Consider the following 18,184-nt stretch of genomic DNA (forward strand, 5'->3'; position numbering starts at 1 on the left):
TAGCTTGTAATTATTTTATTTCTTTATGCATTTTATTTCTATAAGTATTTATTAGTCCTGAATGGTTTTGAAACACATCTATTGTTTTTGATACTACTTATTTGTAATAGTACTTTTCCTCTATAATGGAGACCAACTTGTTGTATTGTCTTTGGTTTCCAGTAAAAGTAAGATAGGACAATGTAGTCAGAGACATGAGGCAGAATAGTTTGCACAGAATGAAAAATCAGTCTTTTCTTTTCTTTTTTTTTAGCAAGTGAAAGGATTTTTAATCTGTTTTAGTAGTTAATTTTTATATTTGTCTTGGAGAATTTGAAATCTGTCTCCATTGATGTATATTTATTCTAATAGCTATATTGCATAGAGACAGTAAGTGAGCTGGTACTAATATCTTCTCTGCATATTAATATTTTGATGACCATGGATTCAAGATTCCTCTTCCACAAATTTACAAGACAGTAACCTTTTTATTAGTTTATACTCTGGCTAGTTTCAAGCTTTCAAAAATTATGGTTTAGAATATTTAGTCATTCTTTGCATAAATACAGTAGGACTTGCCATTTGCAGGTTTTGGGGTTTTTTGTGTATTTTCTCTATTTAAACTGATATTCTTTCCAGACTTGTGCATTTATTTTTCCTAATACCACTTTCATTTCTGGTCAGCTGTGGTTACCTCGCACTGGGTATTTGGAGAAGAACTGTCTATGTTTACTTTCAGTACTATTTAATAAAAAGTGAGACCTTGACAATGACAAGAGAGTGCTTGGTTGAGAACATGAGCAGCGATGGAATTACTACAATTAAGCCTTACAGACTAATGGTTATTTTTGCAAAGTGAAAACTTAATTACTTCATTTCTTCTAGCAGATGTGATCTAGATCTCTTCAGATGATAGAGAAAATTAAAGGACACAGATTGATAAGTTATGAAGTGTCTTCTAATGTTTATCAGTTACTGCTCAGTGGTCTTACCTTAGGCAAATGTATCTTCTTGATGTTGCAGCCAAAGGGAAAGGAAGTGGTGGAGTGAAAACTGCTAAACTCTATGCATGGGTTGCGCTCCAGTCACTGCCAGAGGAGATGGTGATCAGCCCCTGCCTCCTGGACTTCCTGGAGAAAGCCCTTGAAACCATTCCCATCACACCCATTGAAAGGAATTACACAGGTCAGTTGCATAGTTGTGTTCTGGCCCTCTGTGCTTTTTTGGTATTGAGCTGCTTTTCCCTTCAAATTCCACTTTCTAATGAGTTCTTGTACTTGTTAAAAGCTGTTAGTTCCCAGGATGAAGACATGGGACAGTTTGATATACAAGATCCCTTGGAAGAGTCCACAACATCCTTGGTGTCATCCTCAACATCAGCATATTCCTCCTTCCCTGTAGATGTGGTGGTTTATGTACGAGTCCAGGTGAGGTTTTAACTCAACATTCAGGCTAGTAATTTGCTTTAATCACTGTCTTTAAACAATCCATCCTTTTAAGTCTGATTTTTAAAGATAAGAATTTTTTTCAAGAATTTTTAAAGAATAAAAAGTCAAGTGTCCCTCTGAATGCATTATTTTCTTTCTGCCTGCCAGCCCTCTCAAATCAAGTTCAGCTGCTTGCCAGTATCCAGAGTTGAATGTATGCTGAAGTTGCCTTCCCTGGATCTTGTTTTCTCTTCCAACCGAGGAGAACTGGAAACATTAGGCACAACATACCCATCAGAAAGTGTGTCCATTGGTGGCAGTACTCCACAGAGTGGCTCAAAGAATTCAGCTGGTAAATCTGGAGCACCAGGTAATATGTGTGTAAATGTTGATTCTGATTCAGAATATTTAAGCTATATTGCTGATAGAGGGGATAATTTGAAACGTATTTGATCTGTTTAATACTGCTGTTAACATTAAGTATTTCATCTTTGAAAATGCTTTAAAAATCTGATTTTTGCCCCATAAAAATGACTGCAGGTTCATCGCCTGGTCTTGGCAGCCCTCTGGGCAGGACAAGGCACAGCAGCAGTCAGTCGGATCTAACAACTTCCAGCAGCAGCTCTTCAGGCCTGAGCTTCACTGCCTGCATGTCTGACTTCTCCCTCTATGTGTTCCATCCCTACGGAGCTGGAAAACAAAAATCAGCTGTTACTGTGCTAACCCCTGGATCGGGAGCCTTGGGTACGGAACAAGGTTTTGTTTGCTTTTATGAACATGATTCAAGTATGGCATGGGTTTTTGAACTGCAGATGTGAAAGGATCACAGAAGATGAAAATGTTTCCTTCCTGCTTCTAGGGAACGTGGATGAGGAGCCAACTTCGGTCACTGGCCGGAAGGACTCCCTGAGCATCAACCTGGAGTTTGTGAAAGTCAGCCTGTCACGGATCAGGCGATCGGGAGGCTCCTCCTTTTTTGAGAGTCAGTCTGCAAGCAAAGCTACCAGCAAGATAGACACCACCTTGATCAACATATCTGGTAAATGCTGCTTTCATTTTAATCCCAGCTAATTAGAGAACTGCTGTTCCAGTGATGGACTTTACCCTTGGCAGCTTTTTTTTTTTTTGTAAGATCTGTGTACTTATTTTCTGCCCCTGCACATGGGATCCTGACTTACTGGGAAAACAACAGGATGGTTGTGATTAATCTGCCACTGAAATCCTCCCATGAGGAGTCTGAGGCACATGCAACATAAGCAGGACTCAACATAATCTGTATTCTTGGCTTCTACTGTGTGTTTATGAAATGCATTTGTATCTAATGTTTGGACTTGGAGAAATGGCAACACTTCAGGAAAACTATTTTTTCATGACAGCACAGACAATACTATTTATTAGGTGAAGGAGAACATGACTTGGTTACCAAAACCTTTTATTCCTGAGAATTTACAACTGTGTGCATTTGCTTTTTCAGCTGTGTGTGACATAGGATCTGCTTCTTTCAAATACGACATGCGCCGCCTCAGTGAGATCCTGGCCTTTCCCAGGGCTTGGTACAGGAGAAGCATTGCTAGAAGGCTCTTCCTGGGTGATCAGACAATAAATCTGCCAGGTAGGAGACTGCTGCTCATCACAAAAAGACTTGTTGCACAAAGAGTTACAGTAGGAGTTTTATAAGCATGTATTACTTGTGTCATATTATATCATTGAATAGATGTAAATGTATTATGATTTACTCCATATGCAGTCACTCAGATGTTCTGTAGGAAATCCTAGACAGAAGAAGTGAAAAAATAATAATTTCAAGAGCATATTCCAAGGCCAGGTTGGATGGGGCCCTGAGCAGCCCAGTGTAATAAATGGCATCCCTGCCCATTGCAGGGTTGGAAGCAGATGATATTTAAGGTCCCCTCCCAAACCATTCTATAGTTCTATGACACATGAACAAAACCAGTAGAAAGCTTTTAGTTACGTTAAATTAAATGGATTTATTTCTTAATACTTCTTAGTATATGTGAGGATATGGTTAGACACACATGAAATAGTTTTTCTGTATTTCCTGTGCTGCTTTTTCTCCAGTAGCATCAGGCCCTGGCACACCAGATTCAATTGAAGGAGTGAGCCAGCACCTTTCTCCTGAATCCTCAAGGAAGGCATACTGTAGGACATGGGAGCAGCCCTGCCAGTCTGCTTCCTTCACTCACATGGCACAGTCCCCCAATGTTTTCAGTGAGCACAGTGCCAGCAGCAGTATGTCACCTGGGGCAGCATCTCACAGCCTCAAGTCTCCAGCTGTCACAAGATCCAGGAGCGTGTCTGACTCCTCAGTGCCTCAGAGAGGTGAGTAGATAATGGCTTGTATATTTTAAGTATTTGCATCAGCTGTATGAAAGAAGTATGTCATTACCACTTTGAAAATATTCTTTTCCACAGTGCCTGGCACTGGAGAGTCGATGGCTTAGAGAAGGGAAAATACCTAAAATGGGATGAATAAAAGTTATTATGATATTTTCCATAAAATTTCCCTATCTGTGAGTCAATTTCTGTGACAGCTAAAGCAATGCATATTGCAAATCCTCTAGTTCTCACTTATCTTCTCTCATGGTTTTGTGTTCTTTATGAATATGGTGCTTGTCAGTCCTTTTGTAATATTCCAAATGGATATATTCTGCCAGTTTTCCTAGCATGTGGAATAATTTACCTTTTTGTCTATTTTTTTTTTCTGTTTAGATACTCTCTCAAAAACATCAACTCCATTTAATAAGTCAAATAAAGCTGGCAGCCAGCAAGGAACGCCGTGGGAAACACTGGTTGTGTTTGCTATGAACCTAAAACAATTAAATGTTCAAATGAATATGAGCAATGTAATGGGCAATACTACGTAAGTACAAAATATGATCAAGCATGTTTTAACATGGTGGTGTTTTGGGAGCAAAAACCCAATCTTTTCCCCACAGACTGTTAACAGCCTGTTGCCCTTTAGCTTTAAAATCCTACCCTTTTCAGTTTTGAACTGAGAATCCTCTCATGAATACTGTAGTTGCTTAATCCTGAAGTCACATATGCCTAAACCACCTTATTTGCTGCTTTCCAGTAGATGATATTCAGTTTCTCTTCTGGCAGCCTGGAAAGTTGTCTATTTTGACCTCTGTTCTAGGTGGACCACCAGTGGTTTGAAAAGTCAGGGCCGTCTGTCTGTGGGCAGTAGCAGAGATCGGGAAATCAGCATGTCTGTGGGCTTGGGAAGATCCCAGCTGGACTCCAGAGGGGGAGTTGTTGGAGGTACCATAGATGTTAACACCCTGGAGATGGTGGGTAAGTTGGAAAGCCTCCTGCTGTTAGCATGTGCTCCAGTCAGTAAAGGTGATATCACTGGAAAAACTGATTTTCATCTCTTTAATTCTGTATTTCTCTATTGCTTTGGTTCTATTTCAGCTCATATTTCTGAACATCCAAACCAACAGCCCAATCATAAAATTGAAATTACTATGGGTTCTACTGAAGCACGTGTTGATTACATGGGATCCAGTATCCTAATGGGAATCTTCAGTAATGCTGATCTTAAACTGCAGGATGAATGGAAAATTAATCTGTATAATAATCTGGATTCGAGCATGACCGATAAAAGGTAATAATATTTCTTGTGGTTAAAATGTATGATGTTTGATAATGTTAAATGTCTTCTGTCCAATACTGCTAACCAGAAATGTAAGTGTCTGCTAAAATGCAAAGGGTTCATTGTATGGCTTTGGTTGGTGGTTTTGGTTTTTTTTTTAATTGTCAGTAGGGAATATATGAACTGCTAATTTTCTTGCTATTTTTAATACCTAGTGAGATATTTGTCCATGGGGACTTGAAATGGGATATCTTCCAAGTAATGATTTCAAGGTCAACTACACCAGACCTGATAAAAATAGGAATGAAACTCCAGGAGTTCTTCACTCAGCAGTTTGATACAAGCAAGCGAGCTCTGTCCACGTGGGGACCTGTTCCTTATCTCCCCCCCAAGACAGTGGCAAACAACTTAGAGAGAACCTCACATGAGCAATGTAAGTGCTACCAAAAAACAATATGATTCCCAATTAAAATGTGTTCATTGCAAAAATTACCTGGGAGACAGTGTCAGTGAAACAGTTAAGAAAAAATCGCTCATAACTCCAGTTTTTACTAAAAATATAAATATGCCAGCAGTTTTTTCTGTATCTTGCCTGAGGTTTGTTGTCCACCTTTGCTCTGCAGTGTTGGATGCAGCCCACCATCGGCACTGGCCAGGCGTTCTGAAGGTGGTATCTGGGTGCCACATATCCCTGTTCCAGATGCCACTGCCAGAAGATGGGATGCAGTTTGGAGGATCCATGAGCCTGCATGGCAACCATATGACCCTGGCTTGTTTTCATGGACCTAATTTCCGCTCAAAATCATGGGCCTTATTTCACCTGGAAGAACCCAATATTGCATTTTGGACAGAAGCCCAGAAAGTTTTGGAAGATGGTAATTTAGGCTGTTTACTCATTCCTCTATATTTCTTTAAATGAGTTTTTAATAATGTATTATTACATAAGAATAAATCAAAGAAAAATTTCTTTTCTTTGTCTGAATTGAGAATATTTCCCAAAAATATACCACTTATGTAAAGATAATCTGTTCCCCCCACATCTTTACCACAATTTGCTTTATCTGTGGAATAAAGTACATTTTCAAATGTACTGGATATGTCTCTGATAATGAGCCTACTGGGTGGATTGCCTGGCTTTTTTACTGTATGTATTTGCGTAGTCCTTTCTAGCTGTATGATGAATTTTGATCACCTTATTGCTTGTATTTGTCTTAATATTGTCAAGTTTTATTGTCTGTAGCTACTGTGGATTTAATTTATCTGTTTTCAAGCTTTATACCAGGTTTTATTCCACTGGCACACTAATTATTCCTTTTAGGAGGAATGTAGGAGAATAGGGGAAATTCTGCTACCCTCACTAAGCTGCTTCTACTTTTTCTTTTTTCCTCTCCCACCCCACACTGCCCACACCTTCAATGCAGGTACCAGTGAACACTCCACGTACATTGTTCAAACCCTGGACTTCCATTTGGGCCACAACACCATGGTCACCAAGCCTTGTGGGGCCCTGGAAAGCCCCATGGCCACCATCACAAAGATCACGCGGCGCCGCCACGAAAATCCCCCCCATGGAGTTGCCAGTGTGAAGGAGTGGTTCAATTATGTGACTGCCACGAGGAATGAAGGTTAGAGTCAGGTTCATGCAGTCTGGGGATTGATCTGCTTGCAGATGGAGCTGTTGAAAAGCTGCTACATCTCAAGTGTATAAGTAACAAATTGGATTGACCTTTTCTAGACACGCTTTTGGGAGCAGAATAAAAGATAAAATCTTCTCAATAATCATACAGCAGCAGTTGTACAAATGAATTTTCTTACCTTTTTTGCCTTGTCATGATTTAACATCTCCCATTGTTCCTGTAGAGTTGAACCTGCTACGGAATGTTGATGCCAACAACCCAGAGAGCAGCACAACAGTGAAAAGCTCAAGCTTGTTAAGTGGCTTCAGGGGTGGCTCCAGTTACAACCATGAAACTGAAACCATCTTTGCATTGCCAAGGATGCAGCTGGATTTTAAATCTATTCATGTTCAGGAGCCCCAAGAGCCTTCATTACAAGGTGCAGTAAAACATAATGTGGTTTTCCTTGGTGAAAAACTGTTTCTCGCAAGTTAGGAGTTAAAGGCAAAGGTAGGGTGCTTGTAAGGGGATTTAATATGAGAATTGCTGCAGATCTGCAAGAAATGACAACATTTTGTAGTAAAATGTAGAGGGAATTATTTTGAGAGTGTGAAGATCTAGTGCAGAGACTGGTTGCTGTAGAAAAAAACCTAAGAAATTAAAATGAACATTTCAGCTACACTGGCTGTTTTCATAGGCTTGGTTTCCTTATATTTATTAAAATATTAACTGTGGTCTTTCCTCTCAAGAGTTGCTGGCTCAATGAAAAATATTATTTTCAAAAGATTTGCATTCAAATCCTATGTACTTTTAGATTTACTGTATGTATTTGTAAGTGTATTGATGCTGTTTTTATCTGGTTGTAGATACAAGTGTTAAACCAAAGGTGGAATGCAGTGTGGTAACTGAATTTACAGACCACATCTGTGTGACCATGGATGCTGAATTGATCATGTTTCTGCATGACTTGGTGTCTGCTTATCTAAAAGAAAAAGAAAAAGGTGAGTTGTTCATGAAGTAGCACTTGTCTGGCAATCTGCAGTTGTAAGATTATTTGACAGTAAATACTCTTAAGTCATAATCATGCTCCCATTTTGACACCTGGTGTTTAACTTTCTCTTCATAAGATGGTATAGGCAGATGAAAACTTTTAGAAAGCTTTGTTCTTGTTATTGCAGTCCTTTCATCAGTGGAGTCTTTTCAAGACATGCCTTTTTCTGATTTCAGAAGGAATTACTTTTCTACTAATGTTCATTTGCAGCATTCAGATTTGGCATGTTCATTCTTAAGCAATATGTGGCCTTCTGCAGAAAATCTGGAAACATGAGGTGGTTTTCTTCTTGTTGAGGCTTGTGCTTTTGTTTTATTTAAACTGCTTTTGTTTTATTTAAACTAAAATACAAAAAGAATCCAAGGGAGCTGCTTGTGGCTGACTGGTGGTTTTCCTCTCTCCCCTTTGCAGCAATTTTTCCTCCTCGCATTCTGGCTGCTCGTCCAGGGCAGAAGAACTCTGTTGGTGTCCTTGAGGACAGTTCCACTGACAAAGAGGCAGAGGAAAGCATTTCCTACACTACAGTTGACTGGAGGGAGTTTATGTGCAATACTTGGCATTTGGAACCCACGCTCAGGTAAGAAACACCTTTAGTAGCTGCAGTCTCTTTGGCTGTGCATTAACTTCAGGTTAGAAGAAGTTGGAGAGGTTGGAGGCCCTTCCGAATTAGGTTACAGTAAACTTAAATTCATTAATTTCAGTCAGATTTTTCACCTCCTTAAAGATCTTCTTCCTTTGAGAAAATGTTCCATTGATCATCTTGAGCTTATCTGTCTAAATAAATCAAGTTTGAAACAATGCCTGTTGGATTTCAGTTAGTCATGAGTAACACTGGGGAAAAGAGATGGTTTTGTATATACAAATGCCTGTTGGCTGTATTTATATATTTGAGACTGAGTCTTCTATTTATTGCTTTTTTTAGATTAATATCCTGGACTGGGAGAAAAATCGATCCTGTTGGTGTTGACTACATCCTCCAAAAGTTGGGCTTTCACCATGCAAGGACTACTATCCCTAAGTGGCTGCAGCGTGGTGTCATGGATCCTTTGGACAAAGTTTTGTCAGTTCTTATAAAGAAACTTGGTACTGCACTACAGGATGAAAAGGAAAAGAAAGGAAAAGACAAAGAAGAGTATTAAAAGTACAATGTGACAACCCTAACTCCATTTGATTTTATCAAAGTGTTTTATTATATTTTAAGAACTTAAATATGGTTTAAAGAGAAACCTAACAGCTTTTTGCTACTCTATTTAAAACTTACATTGTGAGTAACTGTTTACTGTGGTACTTGATACCATTCTGTATTTGAAGTTATTGCATGATGATGATGATGATGATGATGACCAATGTATATTCTGTGAAGGAATAGCTGGAACACTGTAAATCTCCTCCTCAGCCTCCATTTTATGATGTGCAATATGATCCTGCATCTTTACAATACTTGCAGATTAACTGTGAATTTTCTTAAAATTTTACTTGCCATAACACAAACCCCTCGTTGATGTGACCAGTAATTGATTTGTCAATGTAGACTGGTGTAAATTATATATATATATATAACTTATGAAACTGTGATTGCCTTAGTGCTAAAAATCATGAAGTTTATTACACTTGTAATAAAATTTAACTACTGTACAGGACCTTTTTTGCATTGATCAAGGAAGATGAGCAACAAGAAGAGTGTTTTCAGCGTATCTTTACAGACTGTGATTTAAGTGAGGTAAAGCCCAGAGGCCGGGCACCAGGAGCTTGGGAAGCAGCCGGAAGGCGGGAAGCGCCCCCGGACCGAGAAGCGGGGACGCGGCGCTTTCGCTGGGATCGGAGAAGGCGCTGCTCCCGCTCCCTGACGGCTGTGGCGGCTTCGGGTGCCGCCCTTGCCCGGTGGGAGCGGCCCGGGCAGGCGAGTAGGGGGGCCGGGAAGCGCTGCTGAAGCCGAATCGCTGGCGCAGGGGCAAAACTCAGCGGCGGCCGCGCCCCTCACCAAAGGGCGGGAAGGGCCGTGAGGGGCCGCCCCCGCTCCGGAGCCCCGGCGGGCTGAGGCGGGAGGGCTGCTCGGCTCTCGGCGGCCATCGCCTGCGGGCGGCCGGCTCCTCCAGCCCCGTGTGCCCTCAGGGGTGCTCCGCCTGCCCGCGGGGTGTGAGCGCTGGGGAACCCCCCACAGCAGGACCCGGGCAGCAGGTGCAGGTACGAAACGCTTCAGCTCCAGTGACGGCCTGTCCTGGAAGCTTGAGAGGGATCGGCGTTGCTGCTTTAGTTCGCCTCAGTCCCTCAGGAGAGTTGGCTTGAGGAGTTGGTGTGTCCTTCGAGGGGCAGAGCCGCGTTAGGCGTGAAGGGAGCGTGGCCGCCGTGTGGGGAAGGACACCGGGACTGGTTCCACCCCAGCCCTGGGCGAGTTGCTCCTGGTGTTCCTGTGAAATAGCTTGACCAGGAGAACTGGTGGGGCTTTTGCAGGGTGTTTTTACTACTGGCAGCGTTAGTGAGTTGAGTTTCCTTAGGTCGGTGGGAAATGGCGAGCAGCAATGGCTGTTTTGAGGGTGCGGCAATGTTCGCCTTCGACCCCGCGCCTGAGAAGATTTTGCCCCCCGAGGTTTTCAGACAGCCAATTTCAAAGGATCTCTCCGAGGCTGTGACTGCAAGGCTGAATCCTCCACCTTGTGTGACGTGCAGTGAACCAGGGGTGGTGAAAAATCCAGGTATAGTTTGCAGTTTATACATTAGGACTGGCTGTTAATGCTATTGAAAGTAACTTCGCTTTTTCTTATAGCTGTATTTTCTTACATAACTTCTTCGGCATCTCCTTAAACTTGTCCCTCCTCTTCTAAGGTCTTTTTGTGCTGGAAGTTTTTTTAGCCATTTGTTGTGGGGTGGCCTGTGTAGTCTGCAGCATTACCTACTTATAAAGTTCAAGTTAAAAAGCACTGTCGAATGACAAAGTATAGATGATGTTCTGCTGCATGAATTTTCATAAATAACCTTGTGAAGTGTTTGAGATGTCCCAGGATGTATTTTGAATTGCTTTGAGTAGTTGTGTTGCAGTAAAGGCACCTGTAAAGACACTTAAAAACGAGGATTTCTTACACTTGTTGATTGGGAAGTGGTTGTGCTTGGGTGTATCACGCCCCTGAAGTTGCTAATTTCATCCATCCAGTGGTTGCTGAAACTTACATAGTGTCTAGCAACAAGGAGTCCCACTGCTGCTCAGCTTCGTGTGGAAAAAACACAGAGTCCACTGTTTGGTGTCTGTCATCAGCAACTTGGATTTGATTGTTTATTTACAAGAGGGGGGGATACATACTGTATTTTTGTTGTAGTGTATCTCTCTGTATATATTCAGAGATTACGGGATTTACTACAGTAAAAGGTTTGATGCTTGTAAAAGAGGATGCACACACTGCTTTGGAATTGCTGTTGTTGCTAATCTAGGGTTCAGTACAAAGCAGTAACGCTCTACAGCAAGTTGTGGGTTGCTTTTTTAAGAAGCATCTGAAAAGCATTTATTGTAAGCAGATTTTCAGGGGTTGTTTTCTGTTCTCGCCTTAATTTTGTTTAAGGACTTTTTCTTTTTAAAGGAGCTGACACCACCACATTTTCAGCCTTTCCCTCACAGAGAGACCTGGATTTGATTGAAAGATACAAACAGGGAGTAATAAACTCAGTATCTGCCTTGCACCTCTTTGCCAAAACACACCAGCTGCAGCTTGAATTGAAAGAAACGAGCGTGGCAGGTAAACACTTCTGCTGCCAAATAAAGTGGTGTTTGCTTATCCTTGAGAGTACCTGAGTTGATTTGATGAAGCTGAACCTTGTTACTGTTGATTGCACTGCCCCCCGTAGCCTGGGGTTTGGCTGCCCTTGCGTTGCCTCCACAGCTGGTGCTCATTGTGGGGTGCTGCAGAAATCCATCAGGTGAGTTGGCTTTAATTGTGGGTGTTACCAGAGCTTTTGGGAAGAGTGCGTGAAGTGAAGGCTACCAAAATTTTTGGAGAGGTTAGGGATGAGTAAAAAACTTTGCCAAAACTGTCTTTTTGTCTTGTATTTGTTCTGGGAATTAATATAAGGACATAAAGCTAGGGATGAAGTACCTTAAAATCATTTCACTGATTGTGTTTGCTTTTTTCTTCTCCCTTAAAGGCGATGTCATAAGGCCTTATTTTGCCTTTTGTGCTGTGATAAATGGTGTTTGCTACAAGACTGGGCTGGGAAAGAACAAGAAGGAATCTAAATTAAATGCAGCTAAACTGGCTCTTGCTGAGCTGCTTAACCTGGAGAATACAGGGGCAAAGTCTTTTGAAGATTCAGGTAAATATTGTAGCAACACCTAGTTAGAACTTGAAATGCTTGGCGTCCTGTGCAAAACATCTGTGGTTTTATTAAATGCTGCAGTATTGGCCTCTCTCAGTTTTTTTGGATCCTTGGGGCAGATCTGTAGTTTAGTTCTGAAACTGTTCTTCATTTTTGTCATTTGTGTATTAAGAGTTGCATCAGCTGATGCCAGGAATACTGAAGGGATTTAGTTATTGCTGTTGCACTTGATTTGCTTCTCACTACGTGCAGCAACATGAAGTACATCTCAAGTGGGTTTGAAGTTTTGTGATTAAAAGGGTTCCCCACTGAGATACTGCTTTCAGCAGAGTTCAGTTGCCATAATATTTTATCTTCTTTTGAGTTTCCTGTCTGAATCATTCTAATATTACAAGGACTTCAGAATCAGAAGTTCATTCAGAATTAGAAAGTTTGATTTGCTGCCAATAGTGTGAGATTTATGTTTAGAAATTAGGCATGTCCATCCCACTTGAAAATGTTCTTCAATTCTTAGCTTTTCCCTGTGTTCCTGCTGAGCCCCGACCTCCAGGAAACTCTGCTTGTGTTTCAAGGACTGGTAAGGAATAGTCTTGCTTTTTCTCTGGTGATTCAAATTGCTCAAATAGTTTCTTTTAAAAATTTTTCACCTTTTAATACATTTAGTGATCTCTATGTTGTTAGTATTGTTTTAAACATATTTGAAGTAAGAACTAGTATTACTAGGTGGGTTCTACAAAAGGACATACCTTCAGTAAATTGCTTGAGTTCAGTAAGTGGCTTGAATTTCTGTCACCAGTCCAGGTGTAGAAATAGAAATATTCTCTGTCCTTACTTGAGCTGGAGTGCAGTAGGTGATCAAACTTGGGCTGTATCTGTTGTTACTGTAATGGATGATAAAAGCATCAAGTGTTTGGGTGTTCTTGAGCTGTTTTTAATCCTGAGGCTCTTCAGAATCCCAAAAGTACGTGTGGTTGTGCCTATACCATGTGTTGAGGGATATAATTTGACAGGTTGCTCATGTCTGCTTTTTCTGCTACCTGTAAATTTGCATCTTGATGGATTCTGTTGTTTCATTTAGGAGGAGAACATATCTATCAAAAACTCTCACAAATGCTTGAGGAAGTGTTTAACCGCCTGACTACCCAACACCCCGAGTACCAAAGCTGTGGCAGCTCCCTGGCTGCCTTCATCATTGAAAAGGGCAAGTCTGGTTTGGTTGTGAGCTTTGGGGAGTGGGAAACCTGCTCCCACAGGGCACTGAGAGCTTGGTGGGCAGCCAGCCCAGGTGAACCCAGCACCGTCTCTGGTTTCAGGTGGGCAGCAGGAAGTGGTGGCTCTGGGGACAGGAGAATGCAACTACAGCCGGCGCTTGGAGTCCTGCGGGAGGCTCTTGCACGACAGCCATGCCATTGTCACTGCCAGGCGTTCCCTGCTCAGGTGGGAATGTCTCTGCAAATCCTTCCCTCGCTGCCAGTTTGTGTCAGTTTCACTCCTGCACTTGAATTCTGTAGTTTATATAAACAAATAGTAAATAATAATATAAATATATATCTAGATTATCTACAAATACATAATAAAATAGATAATTTATGAAAAATAAAGTATTTCATGTGAAATATATTATTTATTTTACTTTTAGATACTTGTACAGGCATCTTTTGCTGTTCTATAACAAAAATCCAGCCAAGGCAGAGAGATCCATATTCTGCACAGCCCCAGGCTCAAAGCTGCTCACCTTAAAGCAAAATATAACTCTCTCTCTCTACATGAACCAGCTTCCAAAAGGAACTGCTCAGTTAAAATCTGAGGTGTAAGTACTGTGGCATTTCCTGAGATATAGTGGAAGATGAATTTTTATCTTGTTTTGGGAACATTAATGTACAGGGTAGTTGTGACAAATATGCAATACAGCTCAATGTGATGATACAATTTTCATTTCTGCATGGGTTATAGAAGTTTATTGGCTTTGTTTGTTACAGACAATAACCTGTTAACCCCTTTCTCAAGATACTATTCCAATACCATTAAATCATTAATTTAACCACTGAGCAAGTGGATGTAATAATTTAATGCCATCATATGCACTACAAGACTGGAGTACAAAAAGCCTTGAATTGGAACAAAAGGTGCTGCTTTGATGTCTTACCTCTTTATAACTAAGGGAAAAAACTGTTTTGCTTCAGAACAGCCACTGGTTTCTCTCCCTTAGGGGTTGTATCTTCTTATTTAAGTATTTTGAATTACAGTGTGAGTTACGTTTTAAAGGAGATTTTAAGAACCTTAGAGCTGTTTTTTTCACAAGTAACTTCTGTTGGAGTGTGAGTAGACAAAAAGTGACTGCCTGTTCACAGCTGATTTTTTTTTCATGTGTGCATTAAAATTAGACTGGCTAAGATTAGATTGAGTGGCTGTTTCCTGTTCAAATACTGATTTCAGTATTCTAGGGACTCAATCAGCTCAATCTGGTGTTTTTAAGAATTACAGACATTGAAGATAATACAAGGCCTAGATCTACAGACAATTTTTTCCTCAGAAACAGCCTTAGTACTCTGATCAGAGGTTGCAGTAAGCAGTGTCTTTCTCACTGAAATCCATTCTCCTGCCCTGCCGTAGGCACCTTGGTCCTCAGTCTATATCCGCTTACGAAGCCAGCGAAGAACTGAGTCTGCACGTTGCTCTAGAAGGCAGGATTTACCTGGCTGTTTGCTGTCCCCCCAAGACTGTCAGAGTGAGCAGCATGTCGGCTGGTGACAAACTGACCAAGTGGGAGGTGGTTGGTCTTCAGGGAGCCTTGCTGAGCCACTTCATCGAGCCTGTGTACATCAGCAACATTCTCGTGGGTATGTTCAGTGCAAATTCCAGGTGGGGGGAGGTTGTGTGTTTCTGTATTCCAATTTGATTGGGTTTTATAAAGCATTAACTAAACCAAAAATTCTCTGAAGAATTACAGAATTGTTCATTGAGATGCAGTGGACCAAAGTGTATTTATTTTGTAGGCAGTCAGAAGTGCTGTTGGATGTGAGGTCATGTGGGCAAACTCCTCAACACATTTTCTAGTCTGAAGGGTTGAAATGTGTTTTACCAGGGAACACAAAAAGTTGGTGAAAAACAGTGGTTCAGAAAAAGAAAACATACAGTGAAAATAATGGTGCTTCTGGAGAAGAAAGTGGGAAAACATTTTTGTTCTTTGAATCGAATATTGGAACTGATCTTTACAAACATGAATTTTATGTGAAAAAATGCCTATAATAGATTAGGAATGCAGAAATAACTGCATTTTTAACTATTTAGTTTGGTGTGCTTGTGACTGATCCTGTCCTGTTTACTAGGAAATGGAAGTTGTAAGGATACAAAAGGACTGGACATAACCATAAAGCAGCGTCTGGATGATGAACTTATTTCAAAGCTTCCTGTGCATTACCTGGTCAATAGATCTCATATTTACTTGGTGAAAGCTGCATTGCCAATCCAAACAGATTTGAACCAGTGGTCGCTTAGTTTGAATTGGACATTGTCAGATGCATCTCTGGAGGTCGTGGATGGATTAAGTGGGAAAACCACTGAAAGGTCAGCATTTACCTTCATTTTGTTGGATATAATGGGTTTGTGCTGGTTTATTATAGTTTTTAAGCTATGAGAGAAATTCTCTCCTGTGTTAGCTGAAAGCATCCTGTGCTTAGGTGAAGTTTTAGAGCTCTTGGAAGTTCACAGTGAGATACCAAGATAACCAAACAAAACAGTTGTCCCGGTGGAGATTGCCTGTAGTAGTGAAAATATTTTAGCTTTCACAATAACAAACAAGGATTTTCACATAAAACAAATTAGGATTCCAGTTGAGGTGGATTCCAGCATGATGGCATTCACAACGTATTAGGAGGGAGGGGAGAACCCCTGGAAGGACCAGAGCATCTCTGTGTAGTGAGTTTGTTCCCGAGTTCCATCCCCGTTTCCCTGCTCTGCCCGCAGCTCCCCGTTCCGCAGCGGCACCTGCCTGGCCAGCCGCCTGTGCAAGGCCGCCATGTTCAGCCGCTTCAGGATGCTCGCCAGGGAAGCAGGACGGGCTGACCTGCTCCAGTTTGCAACATACCACGAGGCAAAGGTGAGCTGACACAGGGAGAGGTGTCATTTGGGCAGCGTTTGTGCTTGTGCTTATAACATGTTGGTGGTAAGGAACTCAGATCTCTGTAACCGTAAATCCGGAGATTTTTCAAGGTTTTTTCTTTTCTCGTCTTTTAGGTTAAATCTCAGTTGTACCAAGAAGCTAAAAGCTTGCTGCAGAGCTACTTGGAGCAACACAGTTACGGATCCTGGATTGTGAAGTCTTCGCATATTGAACAGTTCAGTGATTGATGGAGGTGGATTAAACGTCAAGTCAGTTTGAATGATCTGTTTCAGTAAATAGAATTCTGAGTAGTAAAATGTTCAACTTTTTAAGTTTGTAGTTACAGGAAGAAAACAATTCCAGAATTGCTTCTTGTCAGTTTAAATGCAGTTTTTAAACCACCTGTAATAGTTCAATCTTTTCACAAAAATTTATGTTTTCTCATACTTGGGAGTGTCCAACAGCTTTGTTCTGCTTTGCCCCCCAGTGCCCTCTCATTTCAGCTCACTGGCCTGACTCCTACAAATCCCCACCCTGTGGAATTAACATGTGTCTTTCCTGATGGTTTCAGGATTTCTATATATTGACTTCTTCTTTTTCCTCCCTTTCTCATAACTTTAGAAAAGAAAAAAAAAAAAACCCAGTAAAAGCTGGATTTCTTTAAAAAACCACATACTGTCCTGAGCGTCTTTCAGGGAGAAGAAAGAAATGGACAGTCTGTGCTGTAATTATAGGCATTCCTCCTTTGCTGAGAGTTTTGTTTAGTGTGAATCTGCCAAGTGGCTTATTATTTATGTTGTTTGTGCTGGAAGAGTTAAATAATAATTTTTGTATTTCCAAATGTGAAACCTGGAATGGCCAGCTGCTATTCAACTTTTTTATGACGATTACTGGTTCTGGTAGTACCTTTAAAGCATTATGCAGGTGTTAAAGCTGTAATTCAGAAAATAATGCAATGTAGTACAGAAGTCTCCAGAAACAAGGTTTTTTCAGCTTCTGTGGTTTGCCTCAAACCCCATCAGTGTTAATGCTTGTGGATGAGTTGGACTCCTGCACTGAAGATGACTTCATCACTGCACTGACAAGTCCTAGTGGAATCATCTGCGTACACAGTAACCTGGAAAATAGTGCCTGTCCCAAGGGAATTTACTTAATTTTAAGTCCTGGTAAGAAGAACATGGTAGCATTGGGAAGGTGTTGTGAAGTGCCATGTTTGGAGTTGGCGTGGTCTTGTGAACAGTGGTGTGTTTGAGCTAGACACTACACCTGGATTATGTTTGTGATTCCTGTAAATCATGCAAGTGGGGAGTTACACAGTGTTCTCATACACCGGGGATAGTGAGGGTAGTGCTGTAGTCATGTTTCACCTTCTTAGTGTTAGAGGATTCTTCAAAGAACTTTCTCCTCCTGGTGTTTGTTTTTTTCCTTAATCTGTTCTTCCAGCTAATATGTAGAATCTTGTGTGGGGGTGATCTTATGGTGATTTACAAGTTGTTGAAACTTGTTGACCTGTTAATGCTTAGTCCTTTGACTTTTTTTGCACTCTCTTGTTTTCTGTTACTGTCCCTTAAGTTTTTGGGATTGTGTGATGGTTTTTGGTTAATTGTGGCACATGTTCCACAGACTGCTTGTTCCCTGTAATGTTTTCTAAGAATGCTTGGGAATGGCCATCATATTGTGGGCTAGAACACCGTGTTGCCTTTTTGAAAGGGGTGTTAAAAGTTCAATAAATGTCCTTGACAATGCATTAGCTGTATCTTCATACATACAGATGATGGGAAGTGATATACGTGTCAAATCTGACATACACATAGCATACCACACATGTTTGCATTCTAAACACTCCTGGATTATTTTTTGGATGGCCTTAGTCTTGTGCTGAAATACTGGCACCAAGGTGTTTCCTGTTGTTGACTCAGAAACTTGAAATATGCTCAAGTATATACTTAGTACAAGCTTTTATTGTGTGCTTTTTGTTAATTGAACAGCAAACTGAAATTTCCATAGAGCTTAGGTGCTTCCTTAGGAAGAGACATGTTTATTAGTGAAAAGGATGTGTTTGGCTGGACTTGATCACTGTGTCCTTGAGCA

At 40.9% G+C, this 18,184-nt stretch overlaps 2 protein-coding genes across 14 annotated transcripts in view; both read left to right on the forward strand.

The window, feature by feature from the left end:
* Positions 1 to 9,329, forward strand: part of BLTP1 (bridge-like lipid transfer protein family member 1) — an 87,024-nt gene extending 77,695 nt beyond the window's left edge. For 7 of the 11 annotated variants that reach the window (XM_064416405.1, XM_064416412.1, XM_064416410.1 and 4 more), the window contains 17 exons: positions 1,003 to 1,164; positions 1,267 to 1,406; positions 1,575 to 1,776; positions 1,947 to 2,150; positions 2,266 to 2,445; positions 2,881 to 3,018; positions 3,486 to 3,746; positions 4,137 to 4,287; positions 4,564 to 4,721; positions 4,842 to 5,034; positions 5,238 to 5,455; positions 5,646 to 5,897; positions 6,444 to 6,647; positions 6,883 to 7,077; positions 7,505 to 7,639; positions 8,101 to 8,266; positions 8,612 to 9,329. In XM_064416405.1, the coding sequence (XP_064272475.1) occupies positions 1,003 to 1,164; positions 1,267 to 1,406; positions 1,575 to 1,776; positions 1,947 to 2,150; positions 2,266 to 2,445; positions 2,881 to 3,018; positions 3,486 to 3,746; positions 4,137 to 4,287; positions 4,564 to 4,721; positions 4,842 to 5,034; positions 5,238 to 5,455; positions 5,646 to 5,897; positions 6,444 to 6,647; positions 6,883 to 7,077; positions 7,505 to 7,639; positions 8,101 to 8,266; positions 8,612 to 8,828 (3,176 nt within the window). In that variant the 3' untranslated portion in view covers positions 8,829 to 9,329. The remainder of the gene's footprint in view (positions 1 to 1,002; positions 1,165 to 1,266; positions 1,407 to 1,574; positions 1,777 to 1,946; positions 2,151 to 2,265; positions 2,446 to 2,880; positions 3,019 to 3,485; positions 3,747 to 4,136; positions 4,288 to 4,563; positions 4,722 to 4,841; positions 5,035 to 5,237; positions 5,456 to 5,645; positions 5,898 to 6,443; positions 6,648 to 6,882; positions 7,078 to 7,504; positions 7,640 to 8,100; positions 8,267 to 8,611) is intronic. The other 4 variants (XM_064416415.1, XM_064416406.1, XM_064416411.1 and 1 more) reach the window with 2 other exon arrangements.
* Positions 9,330 to 9,736: 407 nt separating this feature from the next.
* ADAD1 (adenosine deaminase domain containing 1) lies at positions 9,737 to 17,840 on the forward strand. 3 transcript variants are annotated; one of them, XM_064416426.1, is made up of 12 exons: positions 9,737 to 9,873; positions 10,185 to 10,382; positions 11,259 to 11,414; positions 11,821 to 11,988; positions 12,506 to 12,568; positions 13,070 to 13,192; positions 13,305 to 13,428; positions 13,631 to 13,801; positions 14,605 to 14,831; positions 15,321 to 15,558; positions 15,958 to 16,090; positions 16,228 to 17,840. In XM_064416426.1, exons 2-12 carry the CDS (start codon positions 10,196 to 10,198, stop codon positions 16,339 to 16,341), a joined length of 1,704 nt encoding a protein of 567 aa, XP_064272496.1. In that variant the 5' UTR covers positions 9,737 to 9,873; positions 10,185 to 10,195; the 3' UTR covers positions 16,342 to 17,840. The 3 variants fall into 3 exon arrangements, with proteins under 3 accessions (XP_064272496.1, XP_064272494.1, XP_064272495.1); XM_064416424.1 differs by lacking the exon at positions 9,737 to 9,873 and having other exon boundaries at positions 10,020 to 10,382; positions 13,073 to 13,192; XM_064416425.1 differs by lacking the exon at positions 9,737 to 9,873 and having other exon boundaries at positions 10,021 to 10,382; positions 11,283 to 11,414.
* Positions 17,841 to 18,184: the final 344 nt, after the last annotated feature.

This window comes from Passer domesticus, chromosome 4 (assembly GCF_036417665.1).
Source record: "Passer domesticus isolate bPasDom1 chromosome 4, bPasDom1.hap1, whole genome shotgun sequence".
NCBI lineage: Eukaryota > Metazoa > Chordata > Aves > Passeriformes > Passeridae > Passer > Passer domesticus.